The 22243-nt window shown below is 35.5% G+C and overlaps 1 protein-coding gene across 3 annotated transcripts; it reads right to left on the bottom strand.

Moving 5' to 3' along the window:
• Positions 1-1296: 1296 nt before the first annotated feature.
• Positions 1297-20458, bottom strand: LOC100892797 (lysophospholipid acyltransferase 5). Of its 3 annotated transcripts, XM_030987170.1 has the most exons (13): positions 20309-20457; positions 16179-16286; positions 14493-14599; positions 13604-13735; positions 11662-11769; positions 10704-10886; positions 9062-9148; positions 7725-7891; positions 7110-7257; positions 6271-6429; positions 4927-5039; positions 4411-4485; positions 1297-3399 (listed from the first exon to the last, which is right to left on the bottom strand). In XM_030987170.1, exons 1-13 carry the CDS (start codon positions 20415-20417, stop codon positions 3375-3377), a joined length of 1521 nt encoding a protein of 506 aa, XP_030843030.1. In that variant the 5' UTR covers positions 20418-20457; the 3' UTR covers positions 1297-3374. The 3 variants fall into 3 exon arrangements, with proteins under 3 accessions (XP_030843030.1, XP_030843032.1, XP_030843031.1); XM_030987172.1 differs by lacking the exon at positions 10704-10886 and having other exon boundaries at positions 20309-20458; XM_030987171.1 differs by lacking the exon at positions 4411-4485 and having other exon boundaries at positions 20309-20456.
• Positions 20459-22243: the final 1785 nt, after the last annotated feature.

The following is a 22243-nucleotide window of genomic DNA, read 5'->3' as shown; positions in this document are numbered from 1 at the left end:
ATATATACAAATTACAGAACCTGAGTTTGACCATTTTTCTGCGATCCCATTTTCGAATAAACAGCAATTATATTAGATATGGGAACAAACTTCAGCGTCCTAATTTAAGATCTAAATAATTTTAATTATACTAAGAACCAGAATTTGCAGGCATTTAACCCTTCTAGTCAGAATAAAAATGAATCGGCTCTTAAAGATGAAGTTGAGTTCTGGTCATGCGATTGCATTGTAAAAGAAATGGTGTGGAACCGACCAGAAAAGGTTGATCATCTAGCATATAATGTGTATTGCAAGGTTCTGGAATCATCAAAATGATAAGAAATTTGGCCAAGTCTTGGTAAAGTTACAAACACTTGCACAGAAAGATGTATATGGGACTACACGAACACGTGGCGTAAAAAGCAGGCCCCCCCCCCCCCCCCGATTTTTACGATGTTACATGCATATTTAGAATATGAAGGCATTTGAAGAGCCATGCTTTTCAGGGAACATGTCTTAACTGATGTTCTTCCACACTTGTATATTTAGACTGAGTAATGCTCACAAATTATTTTTCACCTCTTCCCAGAACTCAACCTTCTCTTTAATTGCAGACAGTCACACTACTAGTCTGACATCCTTAAGATTCAGGTCAGATTTAGCTTTTTCTCTTCTAAGGAAGCATGAAATTCTGTTTTACTATTAATATTCAGATCCTTGGTCATTAACATTTTACATATTTGAATGTTCAAATTAAATGCTATTGTAAATTCTTCCAAAATTGATTTTTTCACACTACATCATTCAAGTTTATACTATCAAAGTAATGACAGTGGAAAATAATTCAAAGTTAAACAAAAAAAATCCTTTTGAAAATAACAAATATCCTTTGTGCATTTGAAAAACCTTCACTTCACACAAATTGAACATTCTCACAATCCATTAAAAGCACAGCAAAGGTGAAGGATTTGATGTGTAGACTTTCTTCCAGGAAAACATTGAAATCATACATTCAATTTTGGAAACCACTGCTGGCATTTTTCACATGGAAACATTGAAGTGATATATAGCCCCTACCATCATAATGTTGGGTAACCCTAATAAAGGCACAGAAAGATCATACTAGTGGCATGTATTTTTTGGCATGAATATTTGTTTTAAATACAAAAAGAAGACGTACATGTATGTAACCTGAGAGCAGTTAATATTAACCGCAACACACGCTTATATTTTCAGCTTTATAATGTTGAAGACAAGAACAATTTTTTGATACATGAAAATGGTAAATCAGTACGTCTCTTGGAAACATTTGCGAGATACTGTATGTATTCATATATTTGTTTTCATTTTTGCTAGCAAACTTACATAGAGAATAGGGAGAAAATGGTCAATGAAAATCAACATTTTGGGGGAATCTCAACCTCCTGAACCCCATCATTTAACAGAAAATGTTGTGTCCATCTTTAGCTTCATTCATGCCTTTCCTTGATAGCCTATTCATAAAGTTTGAAACATGGGTTTCACATTTTTCTAAAATGAATCGGACATGAGATGAAATAAGCTATATTCTCCTTATTTAAGCAGGATGCTGAAATGATAATTCTTGGTGTACCTATATTTGTACTTTTATGCCAAATCTTACATCATTCCATGACCAAGATATGAGAGAAGAGATACGTTGAGTATAACATGCTGACATCTTTCAGAGTAATAGAGTACCGAAGCTGTGACATCATCCTAATGTTATGAACCAGAGCAAAATAACTATTTATTCAGATGGTCATATCTCAGCCAATGACGTCACACTTCACCACTCTATACATGTATCTAGAAGTGACATGAGATCAAGTTGTCAACACGCTTCAGAACAACAGATAAAGTAAAGGCAACATGAACTTAGAGAAATATTTTTACACCTTTCATAACCTATTTAAAATACAACATATAACACACACATTACTTCATATTGCATTTTCAAAACAGTCCATTGAACATCAGTATACTGTGAGGCAATCGTCATATCATATAAATGTACACATATGAATGCATATCCATAAAATGGCATTTCTGTAACAGTTTTAAGAATAAACCAGTCAACACAGACCATTAACAATGTCTTAAAGCTACTCTTAACAATTGTAATGCCATGAAATAAAAATATTTAAAAAAAAACAATTATGGGAAGAAAGGAAAACAAAACAAAGACATACTGCATGTTTCTTTTTTTAACGACAATATAAACAAACCAAATAATTGATTCTTAAGAGCGTACAAATTGTACTCAACACACATGGTCACAATAGGAAAAATTTACAAGGATTGCGGAGTTCATTTTCTGTCTTAAGTGATTCAACTAAGTGCATTTCACTAATGCACTAGCTACAAAACACGTTTTGTAAATTGGGTCACAACATACGAACATGAACTCATTCAATGTCTTTGCTATAATGTAACCAATGAGCATTCTCTTAATGAGCATTTGAAACTGCATGCATTCTACTTTGAATGCACAAAATATACGCATACAGCATCTTAACCATGCATTATCACTTCTAGCCGTGAGTTATCACTTTTGAATGTGAACTCTTCTTTACATGGTAGGCGTCCTAGGAAAGACTGATGCATGGTCATGTGTTGTCATTTGAGCAAATGCATTGCGTACATTCCAGAACCCATATTATAATATCTTTTAAATTGTCTACATTCATTTTTGAAACCATTTTATGATAATAGATCACTTCATGCCAAGTTTCTATATCCATTTCAAGAGCATATGAAATATATACATGTAAGAAAAAGATGCATATAATTAACCACATTTTGGAGGGAAGATATTACCACCATATTCTGAAAATTTGCATCATGAATAATCATGGCATTCCCACAGCAAGATCAATATGTACTCAGCTACATTGACAATGACTGTTATCTATGTGTAGGGGTAAAGGAAGTATTTTCACTATTGGGACACCTAAACATATGACAAGTGTACAACTACACCAATGCTAAATTACTCACATTTTCTGGAGTATCAACACTTTTTCGTAATCATTTGAAGGTGTTCCAACAAAAGGCCTGTATTTAATCAAAGACTGCCAAGTTCTGGAAATAAAAGCTTCAACATGAAAGTAAAACAGAGTTTTGAACTACGCAGTGTCTTTTAGAATACTGTTGTTGCTATATATATATATCATAATGAATAATCTTGGTCTATTCTATTATCCTTCAAAGACCTATATATACATGTATATCACAACTTGATATGTTGCAAATCATAAAACATAAAATGAGCTCCCTTGTTGTAATTCTTGAAGTTTATAATTATTCTGGCCTTGGCTGAAAAGGATCAAAATGGAAGTTGGAAGTACATCTTGAGGATCCCTGGGGATCAATCATCATTTTGTTTTTGCGTCTTCTTGCCTGAAAGTAGAAGAGTAGAAAATTGGAGATAGAAATTAACAAAACAACAAATGTAATTATTAACTCAACTCAACTGAATGTATTCAAACACAAAATTCTATACTGATAATTCAACAATACTTTGTTTTGGCAAAGTTCAAAATAGTTGAATTATAGTTATTTATGAAATAAAACAACAAAAACAATGAACTCCATAAGTTAAAAAAACAAAGAAATACATAAGAAATTATCAAAACAATAGATAACATAAAGAATAACTTGGCTCTCCCAATTTTCTTTTTGGTATTATTATCCCAAATGGTCTAAAGAATATATGTAGTGAAAACTAATGTTTAAATATGAAGAACATATGATTTATAGGTAAAAAAAAATAGAAATTATACATAAATTAACATGAATATGCAAATAAGTGATATTTTCAAAAAAAAATTACTTACCATAGCAATCTATACACTTCACTTGACATGCATGCAAATTTTCGCTGCGATCGGCTGTTATCATAGGGGGGCTTTAGAAGCTATGCTGCTATGCAAATTTAAAAATAGCCGAAGTGCTTAAATTTATTTCCTTCCTCATAATATCATGGTTAAGCCATTATTTTGTGGTTATTTTGTGGTTATTTTGACAATTAATGCGTAGTAGACATAGATTGTAATTTTTTAAGAATTATTATTATTATTTTTTATTTGGCAAAAGAAAGAAAATCATTGAATTCAAAACAGGAGTACACTTGGAAAAGAGTCACATGGATGCCGGGAAAAGGGGGGAAAAAAGAGAAAATACCGGTAAATAAGTGTAACCCGAAGGTCTTCTTTTCCAATCCATGTGACTTAACAGAAATGGTAAGGTATAACAATTTATGAATCACTGTGTAATCAACAATGAAAATCATAGACAAGATAAAATTCAAAAAACAAATAAAAAAAAAAAACTTAACCCCTCCCCCCAACAAAAAAAAAGAGTCCGATAGTCTGAACAACAATTTGGTCCTGTATGTGGTAGGTACGGTACCCTCGCATTGTGTTGACTTGACTTGGGTTTCTGCACGTGCACGGTATCACAAAGCCTGACTTTCCCCTTGCATTCCTTAACAATATAAACAAACACAAGAACAACTTGTAGCTGTAATTCTAAATAATTTCATTTTCTTTCAAAAATGTTGTATCCCAGAGAAGAATTCTCTTTAAATTGATTTGGAAGCAGTAACTATCTTTTTATTGCATTGTTAGTTCAGCACATTAATCTCCATTCCTGTCCTGCGTACACTCAATGTTTGGGGCCCCGATCCCAGCTCAATATTTTTAAGTCAACCCCGGGTTCTACACAACCTTTAATGATTCAGGCATAGTGGAGTGTAGCAAATGAAGATAGATGTCTTGCCGAAGGACATAAATGCTGCAACAGGGATTTGAACCCCTTACCTTGTGGTTCATACATGTAGTCCGGAGACTTATCCACTGGACCAAAACACCTCATCATCGGTTAAGAAAATTGATTGAATTATGAGCGGAGAGGGAAATGACTTACTCCTTTGATTTCCTCCTATGTGCTTTGAACCTAGGCATGATGACACCAAACGATAGAATAGGCCATAGCAGGAGAAAGAAGATATGCCCAATGTAGTAAACTTCCTTGTACACCTGACAATGATAAACGGCATGTTGGATTATTAACAAAAGTACACTACCGTGTGAGTCCAAAAAAAATTACACTGAGAAAATTGTCATTTATTTTAAAAGTCAGCTATGATCAAAAGATTATCATACATGTTTTAAAAGAGCGTTATATCCCCAATCGTTTGGTATCATTTTTGCGTGGTATGTGTTCGCTGCAATCTGCAAAGACCGAATTTAATACCAAAATCCCAATTGTTTTATTCAAACATCACTTCAGCATTACTGGGGCAAATCGATTTTTGCACTCTCTTAAACAATGTCTCCTGTTCATCCAAAGGTGAACATATACCACACACAAATGATATCAAACGATTTGGGATAAAACACTCTTTCATAAGATGTATACTAATTTACTGATCATAGATGATTTTTAAAACAATTGGCAATTTTCTATGTGTAAACTTTTTTTTGACTCGCACTCTATAATGTCATCAGGGACCGGAACAATGATTTTCATTCATTATAGAATAAACCTGGGACATTTCACATACCCTAGGTGGTAATATAATTACATTTTTTTCTGTACATCATCATGGGCTGGGTAAAACTTAAGTAAGCATTGTGTAGCTACATACTGAAAGGAGAACTGCATGGTCAGAAGGGGAGGCTGGAGTAGAGCCCTTATCATATGAAAGATACAATTCTTTCCTACATAAGAGGCTTAAAGATCAAGAAAGTAACTAAAATGAATATCATCGAAAATATTCAACATGTAACTTTAGTCTGGGGTCATGTTTCATAAAATTCATAGTCAATAACAACTGCCACAGATCTATGACAAATCTGTTCACAGCCCATCAAACATAATGATTTCAGTAGCTTATAACAATCACAATACATTGCGATGTAAGGTCAATTTAAATGTTATCTTGAATTCAAACAATGACAGGTTGATTTCGAAAGAAATTATGGCACAGTAATGAGATAAGAAAGATAGGAAATAGAGGTAGCAATCCTGACAAACACATAAATATGTCATTTTGTATTTGCAAATATAAGTTGTGCTTCTCAGAGAAATGATTTGAGCTTCGATTAACCTAAGATTTCCTATGATATCGGTGATTTCAACTTTATAATTTTTAAATAAAGCATTAGTTCTATTAAAAGAATTTGGTGTACAAAGTATAACAAGATTAGATTAAAATAATTAAGAGCACGATAGGGGGATAAACAAGACGAAAAGTAGAAGCCTTACCGCATGGATTTTGGACCATCTGAGTAGGACAAAGCTGACCAGTGGATATCCCATGAAGAGAAGCATCAAGAATTTCAATACCAGCAGTTTGACCAGAGCAAGAAGACGATGCTGAGAAAGCTTGTTGAGGACGGGCACCTTGGTGAAAAGCTCTGTAGCCTGTGAAGATCAAACATCATACAAACATTGCATGCTCTGGCATTCAATATAACACGGTATATGTAACAACTAATTCAGAATATTCTGCGTGATGTTATATTACACAGAGGACACAGCTGTTAGTCGTTTGTATGGTGGTTGTGCCATCAGGCAGCTGCAGCAGACTGCAGTGTAGCTATGCATAAAATTACACATGTAGACTACCTACTATTAAAGTAGACTACCACATAATGAAAATTTGTCTATGATACATTTCAACTGAAATATAATAATAATAATATTCAGTTCTTGTATGGCGCATATCGCATTTTATATAACGTCCCTATGCACTTCCAACAAGATTTTGGAAATTATTACCCTAGCTTTAGCTCCGGCAGCCATCATCAGCACAAAGTGCATTTCAAGGAATAATCCTACCAGGTACCCATTTACCTCACCTGGGTCGAGTGTAGCAAATGTATATTAATGTCTATTAGTACCACTGACCTTGCGATCAACAGTCCGCTGACATATCCACTCGACCAAGACACTTCTATATAATAAAGTACACCTTCTAACAGTAAATGTATGTGGCGAAAGCAAAAACTGATTTTCTGAAAAGAGGTAAAGCACTGATCCGACAACTACATGTATTTGTAATTTAATAACGATCTGTTATTTGTTTTTGACTATGTACCCACCTGGACATCAAACATGACAATGAAAAACTCCAGAATGAAGTTATTGTAGTAACCAATGTGCAGACCATGCCATGCAGCTAGAAACATGAGTGACACTATCTGGGAGACGTATCGATTTCCTAGGAACTTTAACCTCTTGTAGACATATCTAAAGAGCAGAGTACAGAGATAGGGGTATTAATAATAGCAAGATACAACTTTGATTTGGTGGAATCCAAATTCAGATCACAATTTCATTTAGAATCAATTGATGGGAGGGTTTTGATATTAAAGAAATGCTGGACTTCAGAGAAAACCATTTTTACTGAGTTAATTTACACCCTTTTGGCCATGTGGCCATTTTAGCCACTTGACCCATACTGACCATTAGCATGATTTCTGTACAAACTAAAATAAATTTTGAGCAGGGACGATGATGATAGGATTGAATTCCATCAAAACTGTGACATCGAAACTGTGACTTGCATGTTTTCCATTCCTTTAATTGGATGAGAATTTATGATGGGGAAGATTTGAAAACCTTACCCCCCCCCCCCCCAAAAAAAAAGAAGCTTGATTTACCCCCTTTCCTATCTGAACGAGCCTTATTGAAGTGTGCATTGGTTGATATCCTACCTTGCCAGCCATGTATTTGTGGAGATGTTGAATGTAGCTACCATGTCCCTCACACTGAGAGCCGTCTCAAAGGCTAGAGGTTTAATCCCAGAGCATGATGTGAACTTAGCCTTTCCTGCCTTGTCCTTGCCTGTATACGCAATGCCACTCAGGATACATACTCCTTCCTGAAAATATACATTGGCCTGTAGTCTGTGATTTCATGTTACGGTATTAGGTATTTGCTCAAAGTTATTAAAGGTATAGACCAGTTCTGGTTATGCGATTGCATTGTGAAAGAAACATTGTGGAATCCATCAGAAAAGATTGATCATCTAGCATATAAGTATTAGTGTGTACTGCAAGGTTCTGGAATCATCAAAATGATAAGAAATTTGGCCCAGTCTTGGTCTAGTTAAAAGCGCTGTACACAGAAAGATGTATATGGGACTACGCGATATCTATCCTGGCAAGAATCGATATGATTCACCAAATATGTCAATTAGTAGGCGGTGTCTCGGCAAAATTTGTATCATCACGTATTAGTCAAAACATATTCTTTCACATGATTGGTAATAAGAGCTTCCATTTTATACTTTGAGAGAGGGGCGTTTCCAAAACTGGTCTATACCTTTAAATGGTGAAAAAAATACCAGTCAAATGTTTGACTCAGATTGTCCTGGCTAAGCTTGATTTATTTATTTCATTTTTTGTTTTTATAACATGTAACTTTTTATACTGACAAGTCATAAGTAATTCCAAATCAAAAGTTGGTCATTTGTCTGTTAATATTCAATCCTAATTCTCAATGACACATATGCTTGCAGCGAAGGAAATGCCACCACTTCATAAAACAATTTCCGCACTTTTTGAGTGCAGGTATAAGTAGTCTTAAACCTTTAGTAATAAACGTTGGAACAGTGTAAAACACTCTCAGCTATTGGCTTTAGGTGTCACACTGTACCAAGTTACCATGTCTAGAAAATTCTTACCAATGCCCAATAGAGCCTTTGTACATTTTATAAGATACAACTTTGGGGACGGGGCTATGACACAAAATCAATACAAAGAGCCATGACAAGCAAGATAAAGAGAAAAATTGAACAGAGTACAATATTTTCAATTAGTCAAAAGCTGAATATTGAGTTAAAGGCCCACTACGCTACTTGTAGCTACTTGCGCCCTCTTTATAACAAACCATGCCTAATCGGTGACCATTGGTCCCCCATGATCCTCTTTTTCTTATGTTAACTGAGAGCTGAGTTGATGAGATAACCACCTGTCCAGTGACCTTGCAGGGCAGTCTAATCCCTCCTGTAAACTATGGCAGATACGCTTTAAATCAAAACAAATCTTACCGAAATCAACCAGAATGTGACATATTTGTTGATGGTGAATCTTCCAAAAAGACTAATGTAGAAGAGCTTGTAGAGGAATGAAGATTGCTGAAGGTAATAAAAGGAAGAATTTCAAATAAAAGTTTGAACTTTTCAGATTCATTCACAATAGCAAAATTACACAAAGACATTAAAAATCACATTCTCTTGCCTTCTTTTTTTCTCTCTTTCTTTCTTTCTTCAATTATCACAAAGAAATAGAATTGAAAGGATTCAGGCCATGGTAGAGGTGCCGTGGTTGAGTGGTTGAGTGGTTAAGTCATCGGACTGTCGATCACAAGGTCTGCGGTTCGAGACCCGCCACGGCACTAATGTCCTTTGGCAAGACATTGATCTACATTTGCCACACTCAACCCAGGTGATGTAAATAGGTACCTGGCAGGAATTAATTCTTTGAAATGCTAGAGCACCGGGGTAATAGTCTCCAAGTTTGGAAGCGCTTAGTGATTCTAATAAGCGCAACTGAGTATTATTATTAATATTATTATGATATCAATCAAAATTGTTATGCAGAATATTCAAGGACTTTAACCATTAGAAAACTGTAGCTGACATAAACTTTCAACACTATTTTGTTGACTGGATGCCAGACTACCATAAATGGAAGCGTCATAAATATTAAGCGTAAATATTCATAAATGAATGGTACACGCCAATAAAAACTATTCCCTTCTAGAATCCCTCAAATCAGAGCAGGCAAGCTCTTAAATCCAAATGATATTTGAGACACACCTGCCCAAACTACCTAGAATCCACGATACCCTGGTACATGTAGAGGCCAGACGTAGAGAGCTGTGCCTTTAACATGGACTTTGATACCAAAGGCATAGTTTAACAATGTTAAATCTGAGATTCATGGCCCTACGTGTTACCAGTGTCTGTGATATGGTGTAATGTTGAAGTCCTAAAAAAGATTGCGCTTCAACATAATCATGAAGTGCCTCAAGTGCCTTGAGTGACCGGTTTTACCAGACTCATTTTCCCCAATAGACTGTAGTGTTATAACAGCTATTAGGAAAACGAAAAATGAAATTTCTATTTCCAATCATAAATATCTTGATAATCAGACAGGCGATCGGTTCGTAAAAGTCATGGGATTCCTGACTGAACTAAAGGTTTATAATAATGATTGCAGCATGATCTAGATCCAGGATTTTGTTTCAGAATCTGAGGCAATGTTACCAAGTCACTTTAAAGGTAAAGACCAGTTATGGTCATGCGATTGCATTGTGAAAGAAACGTTGTGGAATCGATCAGAAAAGGTTGATCAGCTAGCATCTAGCATCTGCAAGGTTCTGGAATCATCAAAATGATAAGAAATTTGGCCCATTCTTCGTAAAGTTACAAGCACTATACACAGAAAGATGAATATGGGACTACCCTATATCTCTCACAGACCATGAGAGAAACAAATTTACCAAATATATGAATTAGTAGGCGGTTTCCCGGCAAATTTTTTATCATCATGTATTAGTCAAAACATATTCTTTCACATGATTGGTAATGAGAGCTTCCCTTTCATTTTTTGAAATAGGGGCGTTTCAAATACTGGTCTTTACCTTTAAGGTACCAAAACTATTTAAAAAACAAACATGAAACATACAGCAAATTCTTCGGTGAGTAGATAGCTGGCAGTGAATGATGGTACAATGAGGATTTCTACGAGGAAGTAGATCATGCCTATTCCTAGGATCTTCATAGCAGGCTGGAGAGTGTCCGATGGCTTGCCAGATTCATTATCGAGCAGGTTGCCATCCATGTAGTCACGGTACTGACGTAAAGGACACTGAAACAAAAGAAAACATGGGTGAGAACTGAGCTCTAAGTTGGACTTGAAAACTATGGAGAGCCATTTGTAGCCTTTCCAACTATATATTCAAGAGCGAAAATTAAAGTATGTTAGACTTTTTATTAATTCCACATCAGGAACATGAAACCTCTTTGATAATAGAAAACATGAATGATTTGAATCATCATTTTATGCCTTTTAAAATAACTAGTACAAATATTTTCATAGATGCTAACGGCTTTCCATAATTGTTAAGTCCAACTTAGAGATAAGTTCAACTTAGGATCTTTGTGAAACACCACCATGGTGCTACTGTACATGTTACAAAACAGAGTACCATGAGCACTGTACCCCTATATTGATTACAAATTATGAAATATTTATTTGAAACTCATTCATGTTTATTTCTCCTTAAAACCTAAATGCATCATTTTTTAAATTGTAAACACAATACTGGATTTAAGCCTGTAACAACCACCATCCTAATACAATATCAGAAAACATGAATAAAGTTCATAAGAACTATGAAACACGGAGAAAGTGAGTTGGAAACAAAGCAGGAACAAGACAGATAAATGGCAGTGATGGATGGGAGGGGCAGATATAAAGAGATGCAAATGGGAAGGACGACGTGGAAGAGGGCACGAAGGAGGGAAGAAGGAAGGAGGGAAGAAGGAAAGAGGGAAGAAGGAAAGAGGGCAGGATGGGAAAGACAGGTTGGGTATAACGGCAAGGATATGGTACTGTCATGCATGAAGATTTCAACACTGACCTGTGGTCCAGTTAACAGGTAGCCAAAAAAGAAAGAATAGCTGACCATCTCTAATGGACCTGGTGGTTCCTTGAAGCACAGTGACTTCTGCTCTGGACTTAACTTCTCCTGTTCATACAAGAAATAGTCATAAAAACTTTAAAAGCCAAAGAATAGTTTGGGTAATCCTATTACCAACATTTCAAACTGTTACTAACTTCTTTTTTTAATTGAATAATTAACAAATTACAGATAACTATTATTTGATAGTGCATCACTCACTCCAATACTGCAAGAAAATTTTGAATATTCATACAATTATCTAATGTACCAATGATAAATCTTCCTTCTGTTAAATATTTCTGTCTGTAGCTATTATCAATTTGTTTAACCCTTAAAACATAGTCTCAAATTTTCAATTCATCAATTTAATTTGATAAAGAGATTATGCTCTGCTTTAGAAGCTTAAAGGCTTCCCATTACTAGATATTGATATATAGATATTGATTTATTCGTCCACAATGTGGAATATGCTTCCCACCAGCATTACAAGAAACAGAGTACAATGATATGAAACATTAAAAACTAGATGGAATTTTGACTGCGCGCAGTCGAAAATGATGCCTCCGCCATAGAGCAATTTAAACAAGTTTGGAGTGGTTCTTGAGATATCATGATAACAATCTCAATGTATGGAATTTCATAAGTTGACCTCTGTGACCCTTGACCTTTGACCTATGAGCTCCAAAATCTAATCAGATTGTCTTCCTATGGTGATACACACTATCATTAAGTTTGAAGTTTAAATCACCAGTGGTTCTTGAGATATTATGATATGGTGATACATACTATCATTAAGTTTGAAGTGAAAATTCTCCAGTGGTTCTTGAGATATCGCGATAACGATCTCAATGTATGGAATTTCATAAGTTGACCTCTGTGACCCTTGACCTTTGACCTACGTGCTCCAAAATCTAATCAGATTGTCTTCCTATGGTGATACACACTATCATTAAGTTTGAAGTTTAAATCTCCAGTGGTTCTTGAGATATTATGATAACAATCTCAATGTATGGAATTTCATAAGTTGACCTCTGTGACCCTTGACCTTTGACCTACGTGTTCCAAAATCTAATCAGATCGTCTTCCTATGGTGATACATACTATCCTTAAGTTTGAAGTTTTTACATCTCCAGTGGTTCTTGAGATATCATGATAACAATCTCAATGTATGGAATTTCATAAGTTGACCTCTACGACCCTTGACCTTTGACCTACGTGCTCCAAAATGTAATCAGATTGTTTTCCTATAGTGATACACACTATCACTAAGTTTGAAGTTTAAATCTCCAGTGGTTCTTGAGATATCATGATAACAATCTCAATGTATGGAATTTCATAAGTTGACCTCTGTGACCCTTGACCTTTGACATACGTGCTCCAAAATCTAATCAGATCGTCTTCCTATGGTGATACATACTATCCTTAAGTTTGAAGTTTAAATCTCAAATGGTTCTTGAGATATCGCGCTAACAACCTCAATACAAGGAATTTCATAAGTTGACCTCTGTGACCTGTGACCTTTGACCTACGTACTCCAAAATCTAATCAGATCGTCTTCCTATGGTGATAAATACTATTCCCGAGTCTTAAGTTTAAATCTTAAATGGTTCTTGAGATATTGTGATAACGGTCAAACGGGACGGACGTACGGACGGACGTACGGACGGACGTACGGACGGACGTACGGACGGACAACCCGAAAACATGATGCCTCCGGCACCACCTTCGGTGGCGGAGGCATAACAATTAAGCAAACAATTTCAGAACACAAAAAATCTTGCCATTTCACAGAAAAAGTTTTTATTCCATGTGCCTTCACTAACTTTAGGATGAACAAATTTGTGTGACCTCCATCCCTTCCCACTGACAAAGGCACAACCATGATGTTGCCACTACTTACCACAGGTGTATGGCCATCATAGAGATCATAAGCCACTGATATCATACGTAGAGTTAGGATACATTGGGGTGTAGTCCAGTTCATATCATAGTCATTAGATGCATAGATAGCATAGGACACCAACAGATAGCCCTGTATTGAGAAAACATTTGGAAAAGGTTTGAATGTAGGATGCGAACGCTCATGTGGTTGAACGAGCAAGTGTGCGCTTGTAAAATGGCGACTGGCTGGAATGCTCCCCAGGGAGTGTAAAATGTGCCTACATTGTGTGCGGGTAAGCCTGAATCCGATGACAGGGGTAATAATATATCTGTAAAGACTATATTAGTCTGATCGATGAATTGAGTGCTAAATAAACATGGAATATTATTATTGTTATTAATATCATAGTCATGAGATGCATAGATAGCATAGGACACCAACATATATCCCTGCATTGAGAAAACATTTGCAAAAGTTTTGAATATCTCAAAATTTAATTTTATGCAGTTGCAAAGCCTGACTATTTTTTTAGTGCATGTCTAATTACTACATGGTGATGTTGTTGATTTGACAGATTAATGATGTTTCACTCAGTACACTTACATGTAGACTGGTTTTGCATAAACCATATCAAATTTCAACTGGTAGGCCTCCCATTTTATTGAGAATTATACATATCTTGACCTACATTCATATGGTTCATTATCATCATTACCTCAAATAATAATTAAGAAAAACAATTTGATGCTATCATTACTAATTCTATTAGGCCTTATATGCATTTCTACTTTTTTCTTCTTCAAAGTTATATTTCTTACAAAAGGCATGAAATAAATTTAATAAGTACAGTATACATGTTGTCTACATATTAAACTCACAACAAATGATAAAGTAATAATTTACATACCACATTAAAAACAAAGGAAAAGATAACTGATGCCCCAGTACCACCGGCCAGGGTGAGAACGATGTAGTTGACTAGAGAGCAGAACAGGAGATACTTTGTATCCATTCCTATGCATAGGATATAATTGGAAAGATAGTGCACAATCAAATAATGTCAATATAAATGATCATAGACATTTTAAGATTCACATTTATACAGCCCTGCCTATGTCATCATCTTTCAAATTTCCCCCTAAAGACATTACATCAACTTACCACGATACCTGACATGTACTAGTCACAGTTATCCCCCCCCCCCCCCCCCCCCCCACTGCTTTAGCTGTGTACTTTGCTGTGATATACTGGTCTTTGTTCCTCTTCTGGCAGGCCCAAGGAGCATCCCCTTAATCTGATGAACTTCAACAACTGCCATATTAGAGACACAAATAAGACAGCCAACATCAAATTCTGTACAACTTTGCAGGAATTATGAATATGTCATGTATGTCCTACATGTATCTGTGAAATTTAAAAGTTAGCAGTGTCCTATTTTTCAAATTATGCAAGGAAACCCATTTACTTTCTTAACTTCACTGTCAGACACTATTGAGTGACTGACTTTTTTCTTTGATTCTTGGGTAATAACATGTACTTGTAATAGCCAAAAATTAAACAGATTGAATCTTTGTGCAGCACAAAATGTATGATTATTTGGTAAAAGGGTCTGAAAATCAGACTATTACTAAAATGATTGATTGCAATCACTAAAGTTGATTCAACAACCAATGGTCATTATTTTCCAGCTTAAAGACATTTTCAAGCCCTTTCATTTTGAGGGAAGTTCTAAATTGGAATTATCTTTCAAATGATGTTGGAATTTAACCTTTTCATTTGTTTGGCCTGTAAATGGGACAAAGTACCTTTACTATGGCTCCGCCTATATGTACATTCAATGATCAGTGATTCTGTGACCATTAAAATCTGACCTCACAAAACTAAATGCTTTTCATTTAGTTTTTTTTCAATTGAAAAAAAAATATTAAAAAAATAAGATGAATTAGGCCATGTATCTCATATATGTCTTTAGTAACCTATACACTCTATAGTACCGGTATGTATTTCAAAATAAATAAATAAATAAAATAAATAAGACTGTGTCTCTAATATGCCTCTGTCTATAATGATCAGTGATCCTATGACCTTTAATATCTGACCTCACAAAACTAAAAGGTTTTTCAATTTTCATTTAATCTTTTAAAAAGCTTCACATACTTGAGCCCAGTTTGGTCAACATTGTTTCAATTTTTGTTAAATTATTACAGAAATCTTATATTTGATTTGATTTTGTTCACTTTTATGACCCTACAATCTTTCACATTTGACCTATTACACCCAGAATCTAATCAATTCATCCTTGCTTGTCCATACATCCTCTATCCAAGTATGCTTAAAACTTGTTCAATGGTTCTAAGTTATCATAGTAACAAAAAGCGGAACGGGCGGGCAAGAATATAATGCCTCAGGTACCACCTGCAGTGGCAAAGGCATGAAAATAAGGCAAATTAAAAACAATGAAAATTAAAGTTCCACAATACAGTCCATCACCACTGTGTGCATATATTTACATGACATCAAAAAGTGTAAGGTAAAGCGTTGCTTTGCTATATAAAATCTAAGGTTCGTTTCACAAATGTTACCGCTGAGTTACCATAATTGAAGTAGCTGATTGCAAGTCCTACAGCAGAGATGAAGAGATGCTTTGTGGTAGCTGAAGTGTCATGGAGATTATCTCTCAAGAAGATTGCAAGGGGATATCCTAAAAAAAGAGAACAATTAAAAACATAATTTATAAGCCATAAGTGATATACGCTAATTAATTCAACACCTATTGTACCATTAAGCTACAAAGCTGCTACATGCAGTGGCGTACCTGACGGGCTCCAGGGGAAAAAGGGGAAAGAAAAGAAAAGAAAGGAAAGGAAAGAAAAAGAAAAAAGGAAAGAAAGAGAAAAAAAGGAAAAAAAGGAAAGAAAAAAGGAAGAAGAAGAGAAAAGGAAGAAAAAGGGAAAAGAAAAGGAAAGGAATAAAAATGGGGAAATTTTTAAAAAAAAGACCATGGCCGTACGCACCAGGGGGGGGGGGGCAGTTGACTCCAGATATTTTGAAAACGTACAGTTTTTTTCCTGAAAATGTAGTGTAGGCCTATACCAAATCCTTCAATTCTACTTTTGAAAATGCAAAAGTACCCTCATGACCAGTTCGGTCGCTCAAACTCCCTTCACTCCTTTTGCTTTTGAGATTCTTCGAAAACTTTTAACGCATCTTTCCCCCTCCCCCACCAGAAAAATATTCCGCATACGGCCCTGAAAAATTAAAACAAATGAAAAAAGGAAAATATAAGTGATATAACAAATTCGAAACTCTTCGCAGGTGCGAACTGCTTGCTAGCCTATTTTGTATAAAATGTTTTCACTTGCTCGTCCGCCTGAAAAAAGAAAAGGATCAGTATTGCCTAGAATACAATTGTGCCTGCCCCGAACTGCAACCATGGCAACAATAACACACAATATATGTACCAAATGTTACTAAAAGAGACTAATTCATTTTTCTCGCTCGCTACACTCGCTCGCGAATAAAATGAATAAACATTGCTTTGGAAACAATTGTGCCCACCCTTGACCTGCAACAATATCATTAAAAATGGAAGAGTTTTTTCGCCCTCTCGCCAAAAAGGAATTGAATCGCGTTAAACGCGATTGCGTCCATCCTGACCTGCACCAATAAAAACAAGTTTATTTATTAATTTCTATTAAAAGAGAATTTATTTTTTTTGCTTGCTCGCTATGCTCGCTCGCCAAAATAGAATTGACACCGCTAACGTGCCCGCCCCAACCTGCAACAACCAGTTAATAATTATGTACCAAACGTTATTCAAAGAAGTTTTGGTGTGCTCGTGCTCGCCAAAACGGAATTAACATCACCTTAGACATGATTGTGTAAGCCCTGCCCTGCAACAAAAAAATCTGAAATTTATGAACCAATTATCATTACAAAAATTTTGCTCGCTCGCTACGCTCGCTCGCCAAAATAGAAATAACACCGCTTTTAATAATCACGTCCCTGACATGGAACAATGAACCCAAGTTTATATACCATATTTTCCCTATAAAAGAGAAGTGTTTTTTTTTTGCTCGCTCGCTACGCTCGCTCGCCAAAATAGAAATAACACCGCTTTTAATAATCACGTCCCTGACATGGAACAATGAACCCAAGTTTATATACCATATTTTCCCTATAAAAGAGAAGTGTTTTTTTTTTGCTCGCTCGCTACGCTCGCTCGCCAAAATAGAAATAACACCGCTTTCACTAATCACGTCCCTGACATGGAACAATGAACCCAAGTTTTATGTACCATATTTTCCCTATAAAAGAGAAGTGATTTTTTTTCGCTAGCTCGTGGAATTATGTGCCCACCACTAACCTGCTACAATATCATTAAAAAGAGAAATGTAGGGGGTTGCCTGCCCGCCAAAATGGGATTGCATTGCCTTAAACACGATTGTGCCCGCCCCCTACCTGCAACAATGAAACAAATTTTATATAGCAATTCATTGAGAGAAAGATGTATTTTCGCTCGCTAGCTAAAATGGGTATGATATCACCCTAAACACAATATTGTTCCCACGCCCTGCATGGAACAATTGAACCAAGTTTAAGTGGCAATTATAAAAAAGAAGGGATTTTTTTCTTGCTCGCTACACTCGTTTGCAAAAAAATGAAATTAACGTCGCTAACAAGTGAATGTTCCCACCCCAACTTGCGACAATACCAGTTTATATACCAAACGTTACTTAAAGATTTTTTTTTGCTCGCTCGCTCGCCAAAAGTGAAAATTAGCATCGCCTTTTTTGTTTGTTTCGGTTGCTTGCCCCCCCTGACGGAGTACCCCAGGTACGCCACTGGCTACATGGCATGAAATTTTAACTAGATGGATCTTCGACTGCGCAGTCAAAAAATGATGCAGAATCAGCAGAATTTTTTTTTTTTTTTAAATGCTGAAAATTTTCAAGTTTTTGGCTATCAAATGCTTTAAAAATATTCATAGCTGGGATTCTTTTGTCATGTGGAGTTGTTGCAGACCATGTTTGTTGATATTTAGTGCCTTTTCATGACTTTGAAATTAATAATATTGGTCTAAGAGCAGAGGCAAAACATGAAGGCTGCCATCTTTGATTATAATGCATGCTTACATTATAATCCATGATGGTGGCCCACATGTTTTGCCTCTTCTCTTAGACCAATATTATTAATTTCAAAGTCATGAAAAGGCACTAAATATCATCAAACATGGTCTACAACAACTCCAAATGACAAAATAATCCCAGCTATGAATATTTTTTGAGCATTTGATAGCCCAAAACTTGAAAATTTTCGTCAAAAAAATCAACAAAAAAAAAAAAAAATTGGCTGAATTTTTTGGTCGACTTTACAGCAAAATGTCTTTCCATTCCAGATAGACATGCAATACATTTCTCATCTTTATAATATTGTACAACATTCTTTTTCAACATATCAAAGAGCAGAACAATACTATTTAATTTACAAATAAACATCTGTTGTTTAATTAATATAAAAATGCAATTTAGAGCATCGTTTCTCTAATCTTCAAAGCCAAAATTATATTTTGTTAAGTCAACAAAATTCTAACTTGAGTTCTTTCATTAAAATCCAGTTTGAGGTTTCATTCCAGATCTTTCTACTAATCTCACATTCATAATAGAAATGTACTATATACTTCTCTTCCTTTTTTACAAAATGAACATTTTTCATTGTCTACAACTTTCATCCTAAATAGAGTCTTGTTGTTTATTTAAAAACTAAATTCTATTTAAAATCTTATACTGAAAGTATTTCAGAATGGTGTTGAACGAAATATCATAACGCTATATTTTAGTATCAATATACAGATGGTAAATTGTAATTCAAATATCGTTCACACTTTGAACTTAAAAATATTAGAGACAAACAATTTTTTTCTCCAAAAATAATGTTATAAATGTATCTACGGTACATCACGACATGTAGATCTACATCCTTTTTTTCATGAATAAGTGTTTTAATATGGAAAGGTATTAAAGGTTCATCGAAATTTGTTTGATATGTTTTATAATATTTATTATAGATCTATATCTGCCCTTCATTACTTGAAAAACTAAAACAAATTTTATTAAGCTTCAAATTAAACTTCTCATGCTTTTAATAACTAACATTCTGTAACAATGACATGCCCTCAAAAACTTCTTTCCAAAATAGAGATTGCCAGTATTTCACATTGACTCTGTACAGAGACTTTCACGTTAAATATGAGCGATAAATCCTTGGGAAGACGGACAACCGATAAAATTATACAGTGAACTGGGGGTATTTTATTACGCAGAATCTGTTTTTCGCAACGCCAGCGCGGAAATCAGGAATCCGAAACCTGCAGAGCGCCGATGAAAAAAAACCGTCTGCGAAAACAGTCATAGATCTATAATATTTTGCTTGATCCAAGAAATCATTTGTTGTTTCACTTTATTGTAATTTTAACATGAAAGTCTGTTCCAAGATATCTAAATTAACCATTAGGCCTATAACTTAGAAGGATCGCGTGGACGATTCATTTGGCTGATCTTGGCCTTGCGACTAGCGCTGCTGTGGCTGGCCGCGGCCGTTGACTGCTGACTTCACTTTACTTCAGACTCAGCTCAGTGCAGTCTTCACTGACTTGACTTGTGTTGTGAGTTACGTAGTTTTCAAAATTAATCAATTAGATCTAGAGCATTTACATAGCATTACCTGCAAACATTGAAATGAGAAAACGCAGAGCAGCCTCGTCAGTCCCAACTTTCCGAGCTATAATCTGCATGTATCCGCCTTCGCAAGTTTCAGCTCCGGTGGCCGCCATTGTGAACAACAACTTCAACAAGATGACCGTATTAATAGAACACTGTTGAACTAGTCTTTCGTCAGCCTATGCATACATTTTTTTTTAATGAATGAATAAATAAATTTCTCTTTTGCCTTCGGATTTAAAGGGGAAGTCTATGACTATATACCAATATTGCACTTAACACTCCTTATCCTTTGTCTTTGAACTTTCTGCATTTGCATTTCTAATTTCTATATTGACCTATATAGATACTGAGGGAGGTAAGACAACATATATATTTTTTTTGTGTCCCGAAACTTGAAAATTTGACCGATCAACATTACGTTTCGTTGGGGGGGGGGGGGGGGGGGGGGGGTAAGGTCACCTTTTTTACGTCACCCAATAAGGGGGGAGGTTTTCCTACAAAACATATACATTAAAAATGAAGGGGGGGGGGTTCGGACAACTCGCCACACTTTTTTCCCCTTATGATTTCTAGATCTAAAATCCCTCATTTTCAGGATCTTAGATGAAATTGTCATTTTATGTATTCATTATTCTTTTATAAACACAGTCATGACATGAAACATGGAAATTGTGAGTATTTTGAGAGCTGTTCTAAAGAATATAGATGCTATCCTACCATGAATTCCTACCATTAAAAATTATCAGAAGGGAAAAGGACATGTGAGGATATAAGGGGGCACTTTAGGGAACCGGGTCAATGTCGCTATTCATAAGGACCGCTATTCATAAGGACCGCTATTCATAAGGTTCACTATTCATAAGGTCCGCTATTCATAAGGACCGCTATTCATAAGGTCCGCTTTTCATAATTGGAGAAAAGGGTCATTATTCATAAGGGTCATTATTCATAAGGATCGCTATTCATAATCAAAGAAGAGGGTAGGTATTAAAGTTCCATAGAAGTCAGCTCTCATGGGGAATTCGACACCATTCGGGTGTTTACCCAATAACAGGTGTTGTCAATCACCAGGGTTAGCCTTGAGTTTTATGACCATTAGACCTTATGTAATGCTTTGCTTTTCCTTCGCCCGAGAAATCTCCGAGCATGCTCCGAGAGACTAGGGGTAATTCTTGACGGGCCAACGGGTTTGCTGTGTGCAGATTTGTACTCCCATTAATGGTATTTCCACCAAGTCTGGTGTCAGCGAATTACGACCTTCTGCACATGGAAACTGACTACCCACTCCCTTTAAGAGGGTCGCTATTCATAATACGAAATAAGGGTCGTTATTCATAAAAAAGAAATGAGGGTCGCTATTCATAATAGGTGAGGGTTGCTATTCATAATACGAAATGAGGGTCGCTATTCATAATAAGAAATGAGGGTCGCTATTTATAATGCAAAATGAGGGTCACTATTCATAAGGGTCATTATTCATAATAAGAAATGAGGGTCGCTAGTCATATAATACGAAACGAGAGTCGCAAAAAAATAATTTGAGCCTTGCATATTGGGCTTATATTCCGGAAAGTTACGAAAAATACACCTTCAATTTTGATGGAAAATAGTGTATTTTTATTCAAATCCATTGAAATTGGTATCAAAATATAGATATTTAATGAAATATGACATCAAATTCAGGGTTTTTACAAAATAATATTTATCGTCAAAAGGCCGGCCACTTTTTTCTGATGCCCCCTCTGATTTAGGGGTGACCGCTACAAATAATTTTTTATAAACTTTGAAATATTGTGTATAATAGACCAGTTCACGGTTAGCACATTACTGCAATGACCCCGAATATCCACAGATCTTAAAAACATGAAGAGGTCCCACTTTTTACATTTTGAAATAATCACTCCTACAGCGATGGAGGTGCTATATAGATAGCCTT

The sequence above is a fragment of the Strongylocentrotus purpuratus genome, unplaced genomic scaffold (genome assembly GCF_000002235.5).
Source record: "Strongylocentrotus purpuratus isolate Spur 01 unplaced genomic scaffold, Spur_5.0 spur5_scaffold_16, whole genome shotgun sequence".
NCBI classification, from domain to species: Eukaryota; Metazoa; Echinodermata; class Echinoidea; order Camarodonta; family Strongylocentrotidae; genus Strongylocentrotus; species Strongylocentrotus purpuratus.
This window is presented reverse-complemented; position numbering and strand designations above follow the sequence as displayed.